The sequence below is a fragment of the Balearica regulorum genome, chromosome 3, assembly GCF_011004875.1.
Source record: "Balearica regulorum gibbericeps isolate bBalReg1 chromosome 3, bBalReg1.pri, whole genome shotgun sequence".
Classification (NCBI taxonomy): Eukaryota; Metazoa; Chordata; class Aves; order Gruiformes; family Gruidae; genus Balearica; species Balearica regulorum.
The window spans coordinates 120,489,865-120,512,122 of record NC_046186.1 but is presented as its reverse complement, the minus strand read 5'-3'; the positions used below and the strand labels follow the sequence as shown (position 1 = coordinate 120,512,122).

General features: G+C 46.0%; 1 protein-coding gene across 5 annotated transcripts in view; it reads right to left on the bottom strand.

Annotated features, from left to right (window-relative positions):
• PAK5 (p21 (RAC1) activated kinase 5) overlaps positions 1-22,258 on the bottom strand; it is a 91,132-nt gene that overhangs the window by 10,445 nt on the left and 58,429 nt on the right. For all 5 annotated transcript variants that reach the window (XM_075749796.1, XM_075749795.1, XM_075749794.1 and 2 more), the window contains 2 exons: positions 7,638-8,435; positions 1,382-1,873 (listed from right to left, as the gene is read on the bottom strand). In XM_075749796.1, the coding sequence (XP_075605911.1) occupies positions 1,382-1,873; positions 7,638-8,435 (1,290 nt within the window). The remainder of the gene's footprint in view (positions 1-1,381; positions 1,874-7,637; positions 8,436-22,258) is intronic.

Sequence of the window (22,258 nt, the reverse complement as noted above, 5' to 3'; positions counted from 1 at the left end):
TGCAGAGAACTGAACAGAAAGCTGGTAATATAGGGGATATTCATAAGGTGACTCAAATCCCACATCTAAAAGGGACCGTGTAGAATTGGGACCACAGGAACAGTAGTCCAGCCAAGGTGGCAACCATGAGCACGTGGTATTGAGGATAAAGAAAGGAAAGAACATCAGAAAAGCAACATCAGACAGGAAACCAGGATAGAAAACAACAGCAAGGGAAGGCTTCATTATCTGTGTGCAGAGAGAGAAATTTCAGCACCACTGAAAAGAAATTTTCAGATGACACGAGTGACTGGAGCGTGTCAGGGAAGCAGCTTGGTCCTGCACAGCATGTAGGACCCGCTTCAAGATGTTCCCATTCAAGGGATGCTCTGTTAGAGCTACCACAACACAATTCAGCACAGTCTTCCAGCAGAGGCAAAACAAAGCCAAAATAGCCAGTACAGTCATGTACTGTGCAAAGGAGAACTGTAAGTTTGTTAAAAATTAATATTTTAATTTTAAAATGTTAAGTTTTTAAAAGTTTTAAAGAAACCAGTCTGTTATGTGCTGAGGCAAGATCCTCTTAGTTAAAATACAGGAAACAAACGGTAGAATCAAAAGGTTAGTTTTCACAAGAGCTTTCCCTGGGGACCTGCAGTGGTTTTGGCGTTGATCAGCATATTCACAAGTGATCTCAAAAAGGGAGTGGAGCACACGCACCACTAGCTTCTTCAAGGGAGTAAGAAGTAAAAAAGGAGAAACTCTTCAAGTTGCAGAAGGAACTCTCAGCACCAAACAACTGGGTTAAAAAAATGGCAAATGAAAATCAGTGTTCTTAAATTTAAAATAATGTACATGGGCAAAAAAAAAAATCTTCCATGAGCAGCTGTGGGCTCTGAACTGGCTGCAGCCACTCAGGAAAGGAGACGTGGGCATTAACACAGATGGTTCCATGACAAAGGGAGTGTCGGCCCTTTGCTTAGTAACCACCAAGAAAGCTAATGGTTAGGAGAGGAAGGAGGGAGGAAACAAAAAGCATCTATATGCCAGAGTACGGTGCATGTGCTTCCTGAATAGTTGGATTAGTTTGGATCCTCCATCTCGGAAGAACAAAGCATTACAGTAAATGGTCAGAAAAAGGCAGCCGGGCTGTGTCTGTGCACCTGATGTGCTGCGTGGACCAGCTGATAGATATCGTACCTGTTTACTGTGACTTCCCACCGCGTTACAGGTTTAAAGCCAGGAGGAGATGTAGCTCATTTGAAACCGGGCTGGTTATACAGTACTGATAGTGCATAGATGCGTGTGGGACTCACCACCTCTTTTAGAGATTAGTTTGGCTCCTGCGGTTGCCACTCAGCCCACATTTGCAAAACCCACCACACCACCCAAAACAACGTACCTCATTGAAGAGCAGCTCTCTTCTCTGCTGTTTCCTGAGATCCATCTTCTTCACAGCAACTTGCTTTCCTGTGTGCTTCTCGGTGGCGATGCAGACAATCCCTGTGGAGCCCTCCCCGATCTTGATGAAGTTGTCCAAGTACTCCCGGGGGTCACCGGGGCTGACCACAAGCTGCAGGGCAGCTCTGAACTGTTCATGGGACACCCTGGAGGGCTGCTGGTCTGAGGAGGATCCCCAGCTGGGTGGAGGATAAGCACTTGACGTGATACTTGGGGAGCTGGGGTAGGAGGCGGTGGAAATATAGGGAGAGCTGGGCTGGAGAGATGGCTGGTGGTAGTGGGACGCTTTGTGGTAGACCAGAGGGTACTGGTAGCTGCTGCTTGAATAGCTGACTTTGCTCTGACTTTGAGGTAGCTTTACCGGGCCCCTGGGGTAGGTGTCCGATCCAGAGAGCGGTGGGCTAACGACCAGCTGCGCTCGATCATAATCCACCTGCAACGCAAAAGCAGACGAGTGAACGCGGGCGAACAGACGGCCTTCTTGCTGTCCATCCACTCGGTTCATTTTTGGCACCCCCGGAGGTCCTCAGCAGCTGCTGGCACAACGTGCTCCCACATGTACCCCTTCTCAACATGACACCGCTGCCCTGTATCTGAAAAGAGACTTTTAGACCATTGGGCTGCTGTGCTCCCATCAGCGCTAAAATGAGGCCAGGGAAGATGAGGAGATCTTTTGCGTATCTCGGGTCCATTTTTCTGTCCAGGTACCTGTTTGTAGATACAATAATCTTTGTTTAATGAAAACATATGCTCCAAAAAGTGTATTTGCTCTGTCTTTGCAGTGCCCTGCAGGCTCTCTGGGCCATTTCCTCCAAGAATTCATCCCTCTCACAACCAGCAGCCCTTTGGCAAATTCCTGTTTGTGTCTTTCAAATACCAGTTTCTGGGGTTTGACTCTCAGCCCTTACGCTTTTCTCTGGCAATTCAAAGAATGACTCAACCTCTTCTTGCGGAGGTGGTGGTACCCTGAAATCCCCATCACCTCCTGCCTTGCCCTGCTACCAGCTGCTGTTTGAGTGACTGCAGGCACGAGTATGACAAGGAGCCTAATTCAATTTACTATTTCTTAAATCATTTTCCAGAGTGACACACTACTTAACTGCAGTGTCACGAAACCGCTAATTTTCATCTGAAATCAGAGACAATCGCAGAGGAAATTATCCCGATGGGAGGCCTTGTTCATTTGCAGGATCCTTTCTTTCTTTTTATTTTCCAAGCTTTTCTAAGCTTCTTACACTGAAAGCAAATGAATACTTCATGTTCACAAACACAACAGTTTGCTTCTATCCAAATTAAAAAAAAAAAAAAAAAAAAAGATGTAAGACAAAAAACCTCACCCAAACCAAAAATATATTTTCGAGCATCTCCACATTTACAATACAACATACGTGACTCCTGACAACGCGTGGAGCATCTCGGGGCAGGGGGGTGGTTTGACACAGGCTCATGATGTAGCACAATTACAAATAATTATGGCAATGAGTTCATTTAATCAATCAATTTTGGTGGCGGCGCACAGGGGTGGACAGAGCAGCAAACTACACAGCTCACGGTTGCTACTATTACAGCTGGCTGCCGGCCAGGAGTCCCTGATCCATGTTAGTTAAATGCACATTAATCTGAATTTGGCAGTGTAATCAAGGACCCAACTGAACTGTGAAATTGAATTCTGTGGTGGAACATCATTTGACCGTTTTATGCTAAGACTGAAAAAAAAAAAAAAAAAAAGAAAAAAAAATCTGCCGCAGCATCAATTTATCACTGTAGGCTGCTGCACAGCGAGGAGGAGTTTCTAGCTGGAGTTGCCTCGGTGCAGGGAGAAAAGCCTCCGAGTGCAATACTATATCAGCGCTTTCCCACTTCATGTGTGAGCCACACGTGCCCGGCTTTCTGTTTCACGTGAGGTTTAGCAGGGAAGAGGGAATGCCTCTCCGGAGGGGCTGCTCAGAGATTTCCCTTGGAAACATAAAGCTGGAGTCTGCTTCTGCCGGAGACTCGCACGCTGAGGGCTACCAGCCACACGGAGCATCCAGCGAGCGCGTAACAGCGTTGTACAGCCACCTCCTAGGATGCTGGTTCTGTTTAAGCCAAACACCCACATGATTACAGCCATAATTTCACTTACTCTGTCAGGCAGGGGTAGCCATTAAATAGAAGGGGGTCAGAGACACCGTGAATTTCGTGAAGGACGTTACATCTGCCAAACTAATTAACACGGAAAAGTGCTCAGATGGTTTGGTGGAGGGAGGGGGAACTCAATCTAGCGCTGTCCTATATATCTGTGTACGTAGGGACACATAAATTATTGCTTTGGCTGTAAATACACCATTTTCTTTTAACTATTGAGATGAGGAAAGCCTTGTCTAGAAATTCAAGCTGGATGAATCCACACTAATGAATTATTTGAGGCTTCACCCACGCCTGATATTTCTGAGCATGTCCTAAGCTTAACACATTGGCAAAAGTAAATTCCGCAGTGAAATTTTAAAATGAAAATTCAGGGGTTCGGTGTGCTTGCTAAGAATTTTTGAAAGCTTTCTGAAGTTAGCATTGCAGTACAATGCAAGCCCATTCACATCCTGAATCCCATGAAATCTTACAAAAAATCAGGAGCTATAATGAGTAAATCAGCTGAACCTCTCCTCCGAGGCTGTGTCCTGACGCAGTGCTTCACATCACGGCCAAACCGAACACACTTTATTCCACTAATAATTCTATTTCTGCTACTGAATGCAATTACCTACTGAAAGGAAATTCTTTAAATACTACAAAGGAGAGAAGAAACCAGTCCTGCACTCATTCAAGACCAGGTCAAAGGAGCAGCCGAAGCTCTGACACGACATCCATCACGGTGCAAGGCGATACCCCGCTGCTGCCAGCTGGCTCGCTTCACCGGCTCACAGCATTACCCGCATCCGCACGCGGCCACGTCGGCAGTCGGGTCTTTTCATTGTTAAAAGGTGGACGTAACACCGCGTTTCAAATCGTTTTGGTTTCCACTCTGATGACTGCGACACCTGGTTTGTATCGCGTGCGGTAGAAACACCTGCTTGTTCGTAAGGGGTACGTACCTGCCCTGCAAGGCTGCTTGGGCAGCCTTTCGTCCGAGTGGGTGTCCCCGTACGCTCTGCAGTCGGGCTGCGGCAGAGAGGGCAGCCGCAGCCCTGCAGCCGCAGCCCATAGCCTCCTAGGGGAGTGGCAAGCCCCTGGTTCGTCTTTCAGTAAAGGTAAAACAAATTTCGGTTTGATTAGGTTTCAGTTTGCTGAAGGAAGAGGTGGAGAAGGGATGGTCTGTAAATCACACGGAGATTGCAAGGGGAAAGGTTACTCTGGTGCTTCGTCAGTGGAAATCTCCAAGAGGCTCCGCGTGGCAGTGGCAGGCAGCATTTGTGGACAGCTACCAGCATGTGAATGAGAAAATAGGGGAAAAAAGGAAAGAGTTTCAGGTAGTAAAGGCTTGGCTCTGCCTTCACTGGGCTGGAAATGTGCTCCTTGCACAGAGTGCCTGCAAAATGCACAGCAGGAAAACGGCAGTGCTGAGCAGCAGCCAGGTTAGTAGAGAGACCTTTGCTACAGTACGGCAGTACAAGCTAGGGAAGGGGGGGGCCAAAATCAGCCCCTTGGAGGAGAGACAGGAGAGGGTCACGGAGAGCCACTACTGAAAAAAGACAGGGAAAGGAGCTTTGAAATAATAGGATCCAGTGCAAAAAGTTAAGAGAGCTGCCTGTGAAGAAGAGAAGGCTAAAAGGAAAATATGCAGTACAGAGTGTCCAAAAATAGGACAAAACCTTTGTATAATAAGCAGACTTGGTGGGATGGGTTTGATATTGTGGGACAATATCGAGAAGACTCCATTGAGCAAAGTGGGACGTAACCTCTGTGTTAGGTGGTAACAGGTGCTGCAACCCCGCCAAGCGTTAGGGGAGTTATTCTGCAGGAATAGGAGATCCCGCAAGTAACACCAGAGTGGATCAGGGGGACAACCAAATCCCAGCTGCCGGCTTCCTATATCTCCATGGTCCCACTGCACGGTGCTGCAGAAGTCTTCTGATGGAATACCTCTGAAATCACTGATGATGAAACAGGGCAGCCACTTGATTTATCTGACATCTATCACCTGCAAATAATACTGAAGCAAGTCTGCTCTTCGCATTTACAAGCCAAAAGGCACATCTTTGTGAAATGGTTTTTGAAGCCATACGGTTCTGCCTGCAGACTTTTTCACAGCTTACTTCCCCCCCGCCCCCCCGCTTTTAATTATACTTTAAAGCCAATCTCATTTGTAAAAGACCTGATTCGAGACCTGATTCTCATTTAGTAAGCCCATTTGATGAACCATTATCTTACTAATGCCTCCTTGAATAGAAAACTCTTCAGCAATCATCCAAGACAAGAAACTGCTATTCACTTCCAGGAGCCGTGGACGGGTTTGGGAATTGAAACCACTGCATTTAACAGTGAATCATCAAGTTTCAATACACCAAGGCTGTAGGAGTGTTTTTGACGGTCTGAGGAGAGGAACAGCTCACAATGAATCTTGCACAGAGGCATCTTTTTTTTTTTTTTTTTTTAATAAAAGTTGTTACTGCATTTTAATGGCATATTTTTCAAAGTCTCTGGAGTGCTTCGAGTCCTGTAAAATATACCTCTGTCTTCTGCCCGACTGAACGCTGTAAAACTGGCAGGAGAAGGCGCAAGAGAGTCTATGAATTACTGGATTTGTCCTTCTCCTTTCTAAACTCTGACAAAATGATGGCTTTCAATGAAGACAACGGCAGACAGCCCATCCCAGGCTTTCCTCACAACTTCTAGAATCCATATCCAGACGCAGTTTAACTACCCACATGCACCCCTCACACCGCAGCCCGAGCTCAGGAAAGGCGTGCAAAGAGACTTGCTAACTTTTCTACCCCTTCCCCTCACTTTATCCTCAAACTCCAAAGCCCAGCTCTGTGCTGCGATGCAATGTGGAATAAAAACGCATCACTCCATCACTCTCCCTTTACACGGGGGTGCTGGTTACAACTTTGCACCCCAGGATCAGCAAAGCAGCCAAAACTTGAGTGGACATGACACAGGCATGACTCCGGCACAGGGATATCATGGATTTGCAGAGTCCTGGGACTTCTGGGTCTGCAGCTGGACAGGACCATGTTCTCAACGCAGTAAGACAACGCACCGTTCAGATCATCATTAAAGAGCAGAGTGGATCTCACCACCTGACAAGCTACCTACCTCAGCATGTTTGGTAAGTCACGGCAACCCAAGACTGTTTCGGCCCTGGAAAAACGAGCTATCATCTCGGTGCCCGTTGCTAGGGGAACTCAGTCATGTTCAATGCAATCTACACTGAAGAAAAAACATCTCTCGCAGAATATCACGTGTTTAAGCAAGTCATCATCACAGCTATGTCACTAGATGTGTAAGAAAAGCGTTATTCTCTTAACTGAACAAATAGTTAGAGCTAATGATTGCAAGTAGGGTAGGACAGCTTGTATGGGTAATATTCCTCACTTGACTTAGAAAGGCAAAGCAGGCCACAAATTCGTGCGGAGGAGCTGCTTATAGATATCGTGGTTGAAATGCTTTTTTGCACTTTAACACTTCTTTGTAAACTACATCTAAAATGTCTTGGGTGAGATAAGCTGCTTTGATTTAATTTCACTGCTTAAAAACAAAGCAGAGAGGGGTGAATCCCTACGGCAAAGTGTTAATAAACCTTGTAATATAAATATAGCATAAATACAATATAAATATTAAAACACAGAGGTTTCAGCTTTGCACAGTAACAATTCAAATACTGATATACAAACCAGACCAGCTTCTCACCTCCTGCTGAGATCTGCACAGGCGTACAAATTCCTAATGCTAAAAAACTGTCGAAGAACTTGGGGTTACAGGGAATCCCAAGTAAAACTTGGAAGCTGGGCACCTCCAAACCTGCCTTTCAATAAATATGTTAAACCCACTGGTCCCTGTCATCCATTTTCAGATACCTGAGCAAAGCAGGTGGGTTTTCACACCTGCCAAGGAGCAGCCACACAGCTCCCGGGGTCACTACCAGCCGCGTTCAGCATCGCGTGCCCAAGCATGGCTCCTTGCCCTTAATTTTTTGCGTGTGCTTAATTTTTTGCACTCCCCTTCTGGAGAGGCTGATCACTGCCCTGGCAGCACTGTCACCAGGGATGTCACATTACCTTTGGGATGCCTGCCGCGGTTTCGGACAAGCGGGGGTAGGTGTAGGAGCTGTAGGAATGTCCTTGCTGGTGTGCTTTAAAAGTGCTTGCTCCATAGGGCATGGCTGGTTCCTGCAGACCGGAGCCCGACCTGGACCTCTGCCTCATCGCTGGCTGAGGGCTCGCCGGGTCCACATAGGACGACTTCGGCCTCTTGTCGTAGTCATCCTTGCCCAGGCCGTGTCCCCAGTCGCCGTCGCTGTACTCCAGCCTCTCCTTGGGGCACTCGCTCTGCACTGATGCTCGGGACGGGGCGTAAGGAAAAGGATCTCTATAGTCTAGGGAGGATCCACTGGGGATCCGCTGATACTCCAGCTTTAGGCCACCGTATTCCAGCGGTTTGGGCTTTGTCTCCAGGTGCGCATGGTAATCTGGGAGGAACCTGGAGAGGTCTGACTGCAGGGGCGTCACTTCTGAATAATAGATGTCCCGAGAAGTCACCTTCATCATGTGCCCGTTCTGCTTGGCGGCATAGCTCCCTTTGTAGTACCTGTCTAACTCTTCCCCGTAAAGACTCTTGTCTCGATATTTTTCCACAACATAGTCTGTTGTAGTGTCTGACTCACTGGAGTACTGGGAATACGTGATATAACCGTTTTCCTCCTGGTGCCTCGGCACATGGTTTGCGTTTCCTTGGTGGTGGGTGGGAGGACTTTCCTTCCGCAGGGAATTGGATCGTGTCACCGAGATACTGTCGAACTCTTCCAGCAGGCCGTTGATTGAAGTATCCTTTCGAGGCTTATTTCCTCTAACAATAGTCTGGGAATAAAAAATTGATTTGATTAAATACTGATTTTCCTTTAATATCTGACCAAGAAAACAATCAAAATGAAAAAAAAGTTATGGTTCACCCAGAAATACTTGTAGCGATGTGTTATGTTCTTCAGTCACGTACCTCAGAATAACCCATTGCTAGGAAAAAAAATCTCAATAAACACTTAAAACAGGACATGTAGAAATGAATAAACAAAGAGGAGTTAAATTCGGTGTACATCGTAAGCTGAGACTTGGCATGCAACCCCAAGGCACTCTTAAAAAGCCCAGTTTAAGAGGTGGGTGTTCAGCAGCCAACAGCAGAGACATTTAAAATCACTACTTATTTTTTATTTGTTATTATTCAGTTGTCTACATCAAGCCAAACTGGTGGGCTGAATCTGACGTACAGGGGATGGATAAGCTAAATGAAAATCATTCAGTGGTCACTTCTACCTGTTATTTTAACAAACTGTTGGAATGGAAAGTAGCACCTAGCTTACTAGGTGTTGGGTTTGGGGTTTGTTTTTACAAAACAGTCTGTTCCTGGGTAGCAGAATTACCACTGGGGATTGCCTCTTGGTTAACTTAGCGTTAGAGACACTTGGGGAAGAGGGAAAAATAATACTTAACTACATCTCCTTCTTAAAATACACAGCATCCAGCAAACCACTGTGCACAACCATGGCTTTGGGACACCCACATCACAGATGCCATGTGGTGGCAACAGCGGTGGCCCAATTTGTGTCCTAATACTGCAAAGTCCCCCCAGCCCTGGATGACGAGTGTGTAGGAGCAGCGCAAACGTGAACTTGCTCCCACAGGCTGCCCACAACCCCCTGCCCATCCCTACTCATTTCTGTTCAAAACACTGGTGCTCCTGGTAGGATGGGAGGTGAGCAGTGCTTGGTTACAACTCTCTTTCAAGAAAGACTGACTATTTTTTACCTAGTACCATCTGAAGATTGTAACATGTGGTCGCATCCATTTTTCAGCAGTTGACTCCCATTGAGCACTGCTTCACATTTATAAACATGCTGCAAGAATAAGATGAACGGATTAAGGGCCAGGGCCATAAATCAGCACAGCTCTACTGGAAACACATTTGCTTTGCTGATTTGCTTCAGCTAAATATCTACCACTGTATCTTACTTGACTTGACGAGTTTTTAAACAAAGTCACTGTGGTCACCCCAAGAAGACATTCTTCCGTGAGCTGCAGCCTGCCCGTTTTGTGTGTCGACTGTGGCCTACTGGACACCAAACGTGGCATACTGGATACAAACAGTGGCATATCGGACACTGACCATGGTGTATTGGATGCCAGCTGTGCCATATTGGACACCAACTGTGGAATATCAGATGCCGACTGTGGTTTCCAGCCTGGCTGCTGGCCCTTCATTCCGACAGCGGAGGGTTCGCTCCAGGCACAGCGAGGCTGCTCAACCTGTGCTTGAAAGCACGCGGGGGGCTCAAACTTTGTCAAAATATGCATTTCATCACTAATAAAATAAATCACTTTTCCCCCAAATTAACAGCAATGTACGTCTCTGTTATTCAGCAAAAGACAGCCGAGAAAAGCCAGGATTCAAGCAAAGCAGTCCTGACCTCACACTGATCCCTGCTCTGATTTATGTCCCTAATTACTTGCCTGCTTTGCTATTTTGAAAGTAGCGATACCGAAACAATAGGACAGCAAAAACAAGGGACAGCAAATAGATCACTCCTTTCACCTCTAAAGCCATTCAGCAAGACGAGAGGAATTGGTTTCGTTCGGCTACAGCTTCTTTGGCAGGATGACTGTGCGATCATTCATATTTAATTATCACATAATAAACCAGCAACGTTTGACAATGAAATGCTTATAATTGAAAACAAGATTGAAATACCCAACTGCCACCCTGCTTTCCCAGTCCAAATGCATGCCAAGGAGTAAAACGCCAATTTAATACTCTCCACGGGACTGGACTTCACAACAGAGAGGTCTCCTGGAGCAACCTGCCTTGTGCCTGCACAAAAGGACCTCGGAGCCGGAGGCAGCGCTTCTTCGGCTATGGGAAAGGGGAGTTCTCCCTCTGCTCCTCCAAGCAGATGCTCTCTGGAAGCAGGATTTTATCATACAGATGCCCACAGGATTTGGGGGAGGGGGTGGAAGAAGCACATACAAGTATCTAAGCCCACGTCAGAAGGAAGCTTTAGAAGAATGCAGTTGAGGGGTTGTGTCTTAGTGAATTAATCAATGACAAAACCCTGCAGTTTAAGGATTTTCCGCAGATAGGTGCATGCTTAGGAGCCACCCTTTTGATTACGAGGATTTAAAAAAATGTACTAATAGTAAAATGGTCTTGTAGGAAACTCTGGTTTTCCAAAAAATGCACTTGCCACCAAAGCCCCAGTCCGATGAAGCAGTCTCAGTTAGCTCTAGGACCTCACTGCCATCTCATCCCGACTGATGAACTTAAGGGGATTAAGGTCCAAACCCCTTTTGTTTTCTCCCAGCACTCTGAGCAGGGCTACTGGTAAACAATGACTCCTAAGGGTGATGGCTGCAAATTCGATTTGCTTCAGGCTCTTCTCTACGAGTAAATTGAAAGGGCCAGCACAAAGGAAGGATAAAACTTACCTACCCCAGAGGCACATTTTCTACAGAACAGTCAGAGCTTTATTCCTACTAATAACAATTATTAATATTATTATCAATTATTATAATTGTTATTAATAACAAAATTCCCATTTGCTTTGGTTTGTTTTTAAATTCAGCACTTCCCTTATGTGAAAGAACATACATTTTGGTGAGCTGCCCCTCTGGCTAAATCAGCCTACATGAGCTCGATTTTTTTTGAGGAAGCATCTAGCATTATTCCTATCAAAAGAACAATCGTGTCCATGCAGCAGATGATAATTTAGGAAGTGTTTCACTGAGACCCTCTGGAATACACTACATTGTCGAGTATTTTGCTATTTGAATAGAACTTCAGATGTTTATACACAAATCTGAAACACAGTGGATACCTCCCTGGCGGGCAGAGGCAATTCAGCACAATTTACTAGGCTTAAAAACCAAACTAAAATCCCAAAGCAGGTATTATTCTATAAGAGTAATAAGAGTAATTACTCTGTAAGGATGCCCAGAGAGCATCAAAAATTAAAAAATAAAATCAAAGAAGATGTTTATAAACAATGAAGCATATGTTGGGTCACGTTAACCTGCCCTGAAGTCACTTCCTGCAAAGAAGGTGCGTGCCGGGTGCCAGCACCCGCAGCTTCCCTGTGAAATGCAAAGCCAGAGATCGAAAACTGCCATAACCGTGGCCCACATTCCCAAATCCAAAAGCCTAATGTACCCAGGTTCAAAGGTATGACTCCCGTAGAAATTGCTGAGGTGGGAGTCTCGGTTTGGGAATGTAGGCTCCGGGTACTACATTGCCAGGCTGCACCGGTGAGCACCGGGAAAACTTCCGGGGACTGAAATACAACAGCAGGAACCACAGAAGGTGGAAAATTCTAGCTTTGACTTAAAAAGCAAAACAAAAAAATGGAAAGAAAATGTAACAGAAAAATGCTACATGGACAGTGATATAAAGTTATCCTGGTAATTAGGTTCATAGGAACTAGACTAGTTTTTGCAATATTAAAGGCTTTATAAACCAAAAAAACCCCCCAATTTGTGAAACTCAAAGAAACAACTCGTGTTTCCACATAAAGAGGGAATTCTATTTTTATCTGAATTTATATAGAATTTAAAAAAAAAAATTAACCACTGACTGGTCTCCAAATTGTTAAACTTGAAGAATCTTTGAAGTTGCTGTAGGTAAAGCAGATAGTTAAAAGCAAAACATTATCCGCAAAGACTGATGGGCTAAGATTTATGAAGCCTTTGTTGCTATTGAGATCATGTAATGGAAACCTGTACAACACCCCGGCATGCATGAAAAAGAGATCGAGCCCTACCGCAGGTGCAGCTTTCACTGGGTTCACCATGGAAAGATGGGATTTGCTATAGTCGATACCCCATGTTTATTAAAGGACGTTTTTCAGCGCATTGTGCAATTTAGGAGGGATCAATGTTACAACAGATGAAGGAGCGCAAGTGAATTTTATGCTACCGTTACCGTCATACATTAAAATCAATGGGGCGCAATCTCTGTGAATTAAAGCGCGGTACTCTGAAGCTGTAGCTCTCATTTCATTTCCATTGCTCTCTGGACAAGTTTGGCGTTTGCTCGGGAGCCCAGTGACAGTAGACATCCTTCATGGTGTTTCTGTAGCAGTCTGTCCTCCGGTGATAAGCTATAATGGATCTGTCTGTAAGAAACACTGTCTTGTCTTGTTTCCAAAAGGAGATGAAAAACAGCTCCTACGCTCAAATACTGTATTAACCTTGACAATAATGAAGTGGGTAATTAACTGTTTTGCCCTAATATGACCTTGCATTTATTGTCTTTAAAACCACTATACTTTACACACTCGTTAAGAATATATCATCCTTTGTCCTCCCAGAGCTGTGTTTTCAGAAGTCAATGAGGATTTAAAATTTAAAATCTTTATGATGTGCAGTGTGGAAAAAAAAAAAAAGGCTTTTAAGGAAACATTGCATTATAAACAGCCAATCTAAACTCTGATTTTGCTTCTAGCTTGCTTATCCCCCTCATTTGCATTATGCATAAACTAAAAGCACAACCTATGCATATCTGAAAATCCACTTTTTCTTAAGAAAAAGGGCATAAAGCACAGCTGGTCAAAGTAATCTAAATGTAAGCGATGGATGTGTCAGTAATTTATCTTCTTGTGTTGCAAGACATTCAAAGTATTTGAAGCTGTGGTCATGACACATCTTACTCCTCGGCATAAGCCAACGTGAACAGCACTACCTTGGGGAGAAAAACTGATCCTTGTCATCGCATCAGAAGGAAAACTCCGGCTTTCCCTGGAAGTAACAGAGTTTTATGGCTGCAGCAAAGGGTGTAAGAGGTGTCAGGGGTCTGCAACTGATCTCTGTTCACCAGGAGAAGAGGCTGTGAGATCTCAGACCAAGCATAGTCCTTAGAACTCAAAATAGGTGGAGACCCTCAAAACTCCTGGAGACGGCCACAAGCATGCAGTAAAACCCTGATTTTTCCAGCAGCCTGGGGCCAGCATGAGGTGGGCTCCTTTCCCTTGTTTGTGAGACTAAATTTTAACTCTGAGCTGCCATCTTGAGGGCTGACACAAGGACCAAGCCCAAAGGGAAAGATGGGAGATGAGTAAAGTAAGTAAATATGCTGCCAGGGAGAAAAAGTGATGGCAGCTGAAAGCCCATCAACTGGGGAGCTCAGCTGGGATCCAGGACAGCTGTTTTCAAGTAAGTGCGCTCACTGTTTCACTTCAGGTTCTTCTCCATTCAACGTTCACTTGAGGATGAGTTCTAACCTCTGAGTGACTGTGTTAGTTTTGCGTGGCAAGGTTTTGGTAGCGGGGGGGGGCTACAGGGGTGGCTTCTGTGAGAAGCTGCTAGAAGCTTCCCCTGTGTCTGATAGAGCCAATGCCAGCCGGCTCCAAGACAGACCCGCCGCTGGGCAAGGCCAAGCCAATCAGCGCCTCTGTGATAACATATTTAAGAAAGAGAAAAAACAGTTAGAGAGCGCTTTTGCAGCCAGAGAGAGGAGTGAGAAGATGTAAGAACATCTGCAGACACCAAGGTCAGTGCAGAAGGAGGGGGAGGAGGTGCTCCAGGCGCCGGAGCAAGATTCCCCTGCAGCCCGTGGTGAAGACCATGGTGAAGCAGGCTGTCCCCCTGCAGCCCATGGAGGGAGGATGAGGGGGTGTAGAGATTCCACCTGCAGCCCGTGGAGGACCCCACGCCGGAGCAGGTGGAGACACCTGAAGGAGGCTGTGACCCCGTGGGAAGCCCGCGCTGGAGCAAGCTCCTGGCAGGACCTGTGGGTCCGTGGAGAAAGGAGCCCACGCCAGGGCAGGTTTGCTGACAGGACTTGTGACCCCGTGGGGGACCCTCGCTGGAGCAGTCTGCTCCTGAAGGTCTGCACCCCGTGGAGGAGACTCACGTTGGAGAAGGTCGTGAAGGACTGTCTCCCGTGAGAGGGACCCCACGCTGGAGCAGGGGAACGATGAGAGGAGTCCTCCCCCTGAGGATGAAGAAGCAGCAGAAACACCGTGTGATGAACTGACCGTAACCCCCACTCCCCATCCCCCTGTGCCGCTGAGGGGGGGCGGAGGTTGAAGCCGGGAGTGAAGTTGAGCCTGGGAAGATGGGAGGGGTGGGGGGAGGTGGTTTAAGATTTGGTTTTATTTCTCATTCCTCTACTTTGTTTTGCTTAGTAATAAATAAGATGAATTCCCTCTCTAAGTTCGGTCTGTTTTGCTCGTGATGATAATTAGAGAATGATCTCTCCCTGTCCTTATCTCGACCCGTAAGTTTTTTTTTCATTGTACCTTTTCTCCCCTGTCTAATGAAAGAGGGGAGTGATAGAGCGGCTCTGGTGGGCACCTGGCCCTCAGCCAGGGTCAACCCACCACAGTCACTTTTCCAAACGACGGTGTTGGAGCCATCCTTGCGATCCTACTGTGCTCCAGTGAACGCTTAATTACACCTGAATGGGGAAGCTTCATGAGAAAGGACTGAGAAACCTAACTGTACCTCCATCCCCTCTTTCCCCCACCTGATGATGGCATCATGGTGGGTTGTGCTTCCCATGCTCATGGCAGAAGTGCTAAACCAATGCTGCATTGCCATCTGCAGGAGACGAGCTTGTGCATCAGCCTTGGACATCATGCGTTTAAAAGAAAGTGCACAAGCCTTGTCTATTTTTTGGACAAAAGGGGTTTGGAGACAGAATTAAGGCTTGGGTCTGTGCCAAAGTCACACCCCTCTCCTCTGCATTTCCTCCCACCTAATGTAGGTGCAAGTGTCTTGGGGAACTCATTCTACATCACGCTTCCCAAAAGTCCCAGGGTTAGGAAGTAGGCAACTTGTCCCCTAGATCTTGGTGCGGTGGCCTTAGCATTGGGTGACCTGGTGGCCTTAGCGTTGGGTGACCTCTCCACACAGCTAGCAGACCCACTCCTCATCGGTGGCCACCCCACGGCTCTCTCCCTTTGCGTGCCACCTGCTCCCACCACCGGTGCAGGGTCCTCTTCGTAACCACGTCTATGTCTGTAAGGTTGCACCGCAAGGGAGGTAATTGGATGTATTTGCTACTTTGAACTCCGAGACCTGCGTCGCACCAAAACCCACCCAACTTCATCCTGAGTCAGTATCGGAGACGCTACGAATTGTGCGAGTGAAAAAACAAGCACTGCATTTGGGCAGCCATCTCCTGACGTGCTGCAATGAGCAGCTACAGCCAGACAGATGGACGGGTGGGCACCAACAATCCGCACCAACCAAACTGACCAATTTCCCCCTAAAACATTAAGCTAAGTGGGAAGTTTAGGGTGCTTACTCATTAGAGCATTACCCTGGAAACATGCCTTTTGCCACAGAAACTCATCAGATACTTGGTGAGAAACGGTGCTGGATGGGAAGAGATGTGGTTTATCACTCTGCACCCTCCAGTAGTGTCCTATGGGATCTGCTCCAGTTTTGATCTACAACCTGTCTACAAAATGGCTATTACTCAGAGTTAGTCACGAGTAATATACAAGAGACAGGAAAGTATGTCAGAACATTTCTTCCTGAAGCCTGTAATTTAGAGCTTGGTTTACACCTGGAAGCCTCAGAGTTTATATAATTTCTGTTATGAATTCCTTCCCAATGCTATATATTCTCATTCTCCCCATAAAAATAATAAAGAAGATATTAATCGTTTCTGGTATCCCACAGATCCCTCCTGGGGGGAAGGAGTTCTGCAAATTTCACCAGTGTTGGATGCCTCAGCTGGGTGAGGAGCAGTGGGTCTCTGCTCCCTGGATTGTACATGCACTTTACACCATAGAGTCACCAGGCAAACCCAGGGGCACAAAATTGCGTCACCTGCCCCTTGCTGTGCAGTGCCCAAGTGTACGAGCCATGGCCCTGTCATGAATTTCTCTAATCCCTTTTCAGAAGACCCAGAAACTCCTGTTTGGGATGGCTCTTAGACAGGACCTGTCCCATGCACAGGAGAAATTAAATGTAAATTAAAACCCCCAAAGGAAAACTCAGCCAACTCTGCCTCCATGGTTTTGCCAGCTGGGAGGGGAGAAGCCCCCAAACATGATCCCAGGGGTGTTGCAAGATGCCTGGGATGTGCTCATTACCAGAGGTGACTCAACATCACTGGATACAAAAAATCGGGTTTTACTCTGTCCGCCCACTATCATTCCACACGTCATTCACCTCCCGCTGGCTGCCAACAGCGGCAGAGTGTATGGTTTCTTTTTTGCATCACGGCAGAAGAGACAACTGATTCCCATACTGACTCGCTGCAGGCAACACCGCGCTTTCCAAGGGGAGAAGGTCACTGTGGGTAACGACCATTCCGAATTACCTCCCTCAGAGAGGCTGACTGACCTGTTCCATGGGAAGTTCTCCCCACCATTCTGGTTTCCTGAATATTGGACTAGAGATGCCGAGCTTGGGGGAAAGCATAATGCTGGGCTATTTGATGGCTGTGTTACTCCAGGACTGTGCCCTTGTCTCTACTAAATTCAATGGAATAAAAAAATAAATCATTCTCACGATTTCTCCTTTGGAGGAGGTTTGGGTCCCAGAGACTCCTTCCCGTGCATCCACCTGTACAAAAATACCTCCTGCTTGCTACCTGACAAAACGCTGCGGCTGCTCCAGGTTGAGCTCCACAGCGTCTTTTGGTGGGACTTGTCCCTACGGGCTGGACCGAACGGGTCAGATGAGCTGTCATCATCGGGTTCCTGCTGCTGCACACCAGCTACAGAGACCCATGAAATACGCCTGTCTATGCTGCAGTCACATTTCCGAGTGCACATCGGCACCGCTGACATTTTTTTGCGGCTGCACAGCAAAGTCAGTGCACAGCAGAGAGCTGAGCTTGGTAATACGCAGCCTTCAGGTGCGTACGTCCAACTCTATCACATTAATTAACCTGATACTGCAAAAGCACAGGACAGGAGAGAAGCTGGGAAAACATTGGCATGGCCACTTGTTAATTACTGAAAGATGCAGATGATGATGATGATCTCCACTGATCATGCAGAAATGGAATTTACTCAGCCTGAAAAATATATGTTACTCGATGGATCGAAATAAAGGTACAGCTAAAGGTTTGAGAGAAATGTAATCTGCTTAACAACAACATGAGTGCCAGCTGTTTAAAATTCTTCAAAAGTAAAATGATGGAAAACTATAAAAAAAGGCTAACCAAACCAGCACTGTGTAATTTGTCACCCTTCACAGCAGTTTGAAAAGTTAGTTGCCATAACAACATGAGCAACATTTCATTATAATCACGTTCACCAGTAATTCTTTCAACATTTTAAAATACAGCAACTTAACAAGACACCTAGTTTAAAAATTCCACTGAAATATCTACATTCTAGTAGTTTGTTGGTTTTTTTTTTTAAATAAACAAACATGGTTGTTATATGTGAAAAGCTATTAGAGAATATTGAACATCAAAAATAATTATTCTGGGTCTACTTAAAACACATCAGGTACGTGCAACTTCATATGTAATATGTATACACAAATCTCTCAGACACACCACAAATGAGAGTGAAATGTGACTTACAAGTTTTAGTTTGAGTAAGAAAATTAGTGTGTTTATTACTGATGAGTTACACAAGCACTTCGCATGGACAGGAATGGAGAAATCTCAAACCCACAGAATTTCTATTTCGTAGGACTTAGGATACTTCAAAATTTTCTTTTATCCCAAGAGGGAATGAAAAAGCAAAATGTCCCACAAGATGAAATTCCTCAAGAACCTTAACTGCCAGAATTTTAACTGCCCTATTTCCTAAGGCGAATGGCAATCGTTTCAGCATGACAGTGCACAGAGCAGACCTGCTAAGCCAAAAAGCTGTATCAAACCACACCAGAGACTCTAGTTTTTTGGCCCCGTTTTGCATAAAATCCGTCCATCAATGTCAAACTTTCCTATTTAATCAAATTAACATTTTCTGGCAGAAAAAGATCGCTCACTCGGAAAGCCTGTGGCCAGCCCTGTTGATGAACACCAGCAGGACCAGGTATCTTATTCTCCCCCTTTCAAAGCCACATCATCTGCCAGTGCCTCTGTGCTGGTGGAATTTTCTTTTTTTTTTTTTTTTCCCCCAAGAAAGTTGTAAAGCAAATTCGACAAGATTTACTGAGGTATAGCTGTGGTCTGGCGACCGCTGGTGTGGTTTCTGCACCACGCAGCATCCCGTGGTGGTTATAGGGGAACCCAGAGCTTTCTGACTGGGCTGATTTCAGAGGCAGCTAAAAACCACAAAGTTGGGGACATTTGGGCCAGATGACAGAAACGCAACTGTGATTTCTAGTCTTGTAACACCAAGACAGGAGCAGACTGGAAACTCATGACATGTCACAGCTCCAGGACCAAAGTTTGCCGCAGGCAGGGCTGTGCGTGACTTGAACAGGTTTACGTCCCAATAAAAATGACAGAATTAAGGGCAGTTAAGCAATAAAATAACCTCGAAATGGTACCTCAGAAATTTGGGCTTGCCCAAATGGCTGCAGTTTTCTGAAGCCCTCTCTGCAGTCGCAAGGCAATCATCATCAACCTTAATGCTGTATCTGCCAGTTGTCCTTACATCTAATATTTACAGCCTAGACTGTTATTTTTTCCGGGTTTTTATGTGGGGGAGGTGTGAGGAAAATAAAACCTGCTTTTCTCAACAAAGGCATGAGAAATCGCAAGAATTAAATGAACATTCAACCACCACCTCCTCAGATACTTCAGCTTTGATAACCCGGTGCTACGCTTCACGGGAGCCGTGGGTCTCCCACGCGGTGCTGATGCTGAGACGCCCACCGACACTGCTCCTATGGCACTGAGTCAGTATTTTACATCTATACGTCATTAGCGCTGGGAACTGGTGGGGCATAACATCGTGTGAGTCTTCCCGGGGTTGATATGCATTAAAAAAAAGAAAAGAGTCTTTCTACAACCAAGATGCATGACACCGTTGCAGATTTTATTCTAGGGGAGAGGCGTTGGTGTGGGATTTTCACGGGGAGAGGAGCCCCGCAGTAGGGTGGGTGGTGTAGAGGACCGTGCCCCATCGTTTCAGTCTCGCTCCCCACCCCACCCATTTATTCTAACGACCACGGTGGTACAGGGGTACTGACTGCCACCATGGAGCATGCAGTTCGCTCTTGACCAACAACGCCAATTTAAAAAACCTGAAGAGAGGGACAGTCTGTAATTCGTGAAGTCACACCACAGCATAAACCATCTTTGTAGCTCAGATGACATTTCCCTGGATGAGGTTCCCCTCGTGCCCTAAACATGCCCATTAACAAATGCAAGGTTGATGGAGCATTAACCCAATTAATGCTCCCAGCAGTGAAAGATTTCTGGCTGCAGTTTGATTGAGCTTTCTGAAATATTTAAGTAAATTCCAGTGTGATAAAATTTTACGCTAGGGAACTAATTGCCTTCAGCTGACAGCTCTGGCAGTGGGGCACTTGCTTAAGAGGGCAAAGGCTCTTGGGTCACTCCGCTGCGGTTGCAGTCATCTCCCCACTTTTAATTAAAATGAGGATTTTGACAGCCTAATAATTTATAAGAAACAATTTAAACTGTATTACTTTTTGCTGTGATTTACCCCAGCAAAGGAGGCTTTACATACGGCAGATGCTTGAAGACAAAGTCAACATTTCTGTTTCAGAGCATACGGTGGCCAGCTCGAGAAGCTCCTTGTGCTCTGCAAGCTGCAGCACAGGGCTGTGAGTTATCTTCCCACTTTGTAAATCATCAGGCGAAGGCAGCGAGTGGAAGAAGACGCTGACGAGCGCCTCAGCTCCGAGCACCATGCAGCCGGCGTTTCGCTGATCGATGGGACACGTCTCCCGTGAGCCCAGCGAAGTGCCACTCAGGGTCGAGGCGGTCACTGCAATCCCAGCCCTGCGTATTTGGGATTTACGCACTGAGGAAGGGTGTGATGATGTGTGCGGTGTGCTGGCCACGCAGGCAGGGAAGGGACCATCAAGGTACAGCAGGAGAAATCACCCTGCAGCCGGTGCCAGGCCAAAATATGCCTCAGTCCCATGGCCTTAAAAACAGTGAGAAAGTCGCAAGGTACTTCAGTAAAATTGTGCGTTCCTGGCCACACACATGCAAGGTGTGCTTTTTAGTCTGACTGATGTCTCTCAGGATTATGGGCTCCTTCACCTTCTGAAAGCTCACTCTGATTTCACAGAATTTAGGAATGTGTAGCAGCAAAACAAAACCACAAAGTAATTTCATATGCATTGCAAATTGCAGTATTCTTTCTGCAGTACATTAGTTTCCTGTTTCAAGGACAGCTATTAAATAGGAAGCGCAGCAATAGGAATGCCCTGAGTAAGTGGTACCAACTCCCACTGAGCGATTTTCACCTGCAAACGTGGACATAGTGCAAAGAGTGCCCCTACGCAGAAATCTAACGGTTAGGTCAACAAGGCGGGTGAGAGAAAAGACATGAGGAGCTTCCTGAGCCCATGTTTTAATTGTTCACTCTTGTAAACGAGAAGTGCGAATCAAACACCTTCTCGACGGGAACAAACGGAGGCAGAAGATTTCAGAGGATGCTCCGCCGCAGAGTAACTTGCAGAGGCAACGCCTGGCACAGGACTACAATATCTCATTTACAAGAAACTGCTGAAACATTTCTAGGGTAATCTCGATTTGATTCGATTTGCTGGCTGGTGCTGCCACTGAGTGCACTCTGTCCCCAGCGGCAGATCGGTCCTGACACGCTTAATAAATTAATCTGCCTGACAAAGTGCTGCTCCCTCCCCTTCCTCCAACCGTGCAGCCGCTGCTGGTAAGAGAGAAATGGGGCTGTTGGCCGTGGCCTGAGGTGTGGGATGGGAGTCAGACCCCATCTCCTGTTCTTGTTCTTTTTTTTTCTTTAATAAAAGCCAGCATGTTTAAACCAGTTTTCTATGTCTATATATTCTGATGCTCCTGGAAAGTGCTACTTCATATGGAAGCGTAAGTCTTGATGGGAATTATTAAATGCAAACTAGGACACAGGTAGCAATTATTGTCTCGTTCACACTACAAAACTGTAAAGTTTCGTAAAATTCAATCTCTTGCTATTCTTTTAACTGTGTGATCCTGATAGCTAACTAAGCCCTGTTGGATCTGATCATGACAATTAAAAAGCTGAAATGCTCATCCTAAATACTTCAGTTCACTTTTCTCTCTCCAAAGACCTGTATCTGAAATGCCCTTTTATTTTTCTGGCCTGCACAATGCATCCCACAGACAACAGAAAAGGCATTTAAAAGTCTCTGCAGGCAAGTCGGCGCTGTTCCCCCGTAATACACAGCACTTGTCTGGTGTAATTGGATCCTGGGTGAAGGGGAAGACAAGAAAGAAAGAGCAGCAAAGCACTTTCAAATTCCTAGAGAGCCACCAAAGCCCAGATCTAATCATGTCAGAGCAGGAGATAGAAAAAAACCCACATTTACATCTGGAGCTTTGGCTCCACAGGTAAGTGAGCTGCTTGGCAACATTATTTTCCCCCTGATCCTACTACTCTTTTTGAGCTAAACTCTGCTGGGATTGCATAAACTTGGCTGTTTGGTTATAATATAGAATATAATTTAATGGGACTATAACCAGTACGGTTTCTGTTCTGGACTACAATGGACCTAAACAAGTTTATTAGTAGACCTAGGAACAAATATATCGTGGAGATGTGCAAAATGTGTAGTTATTG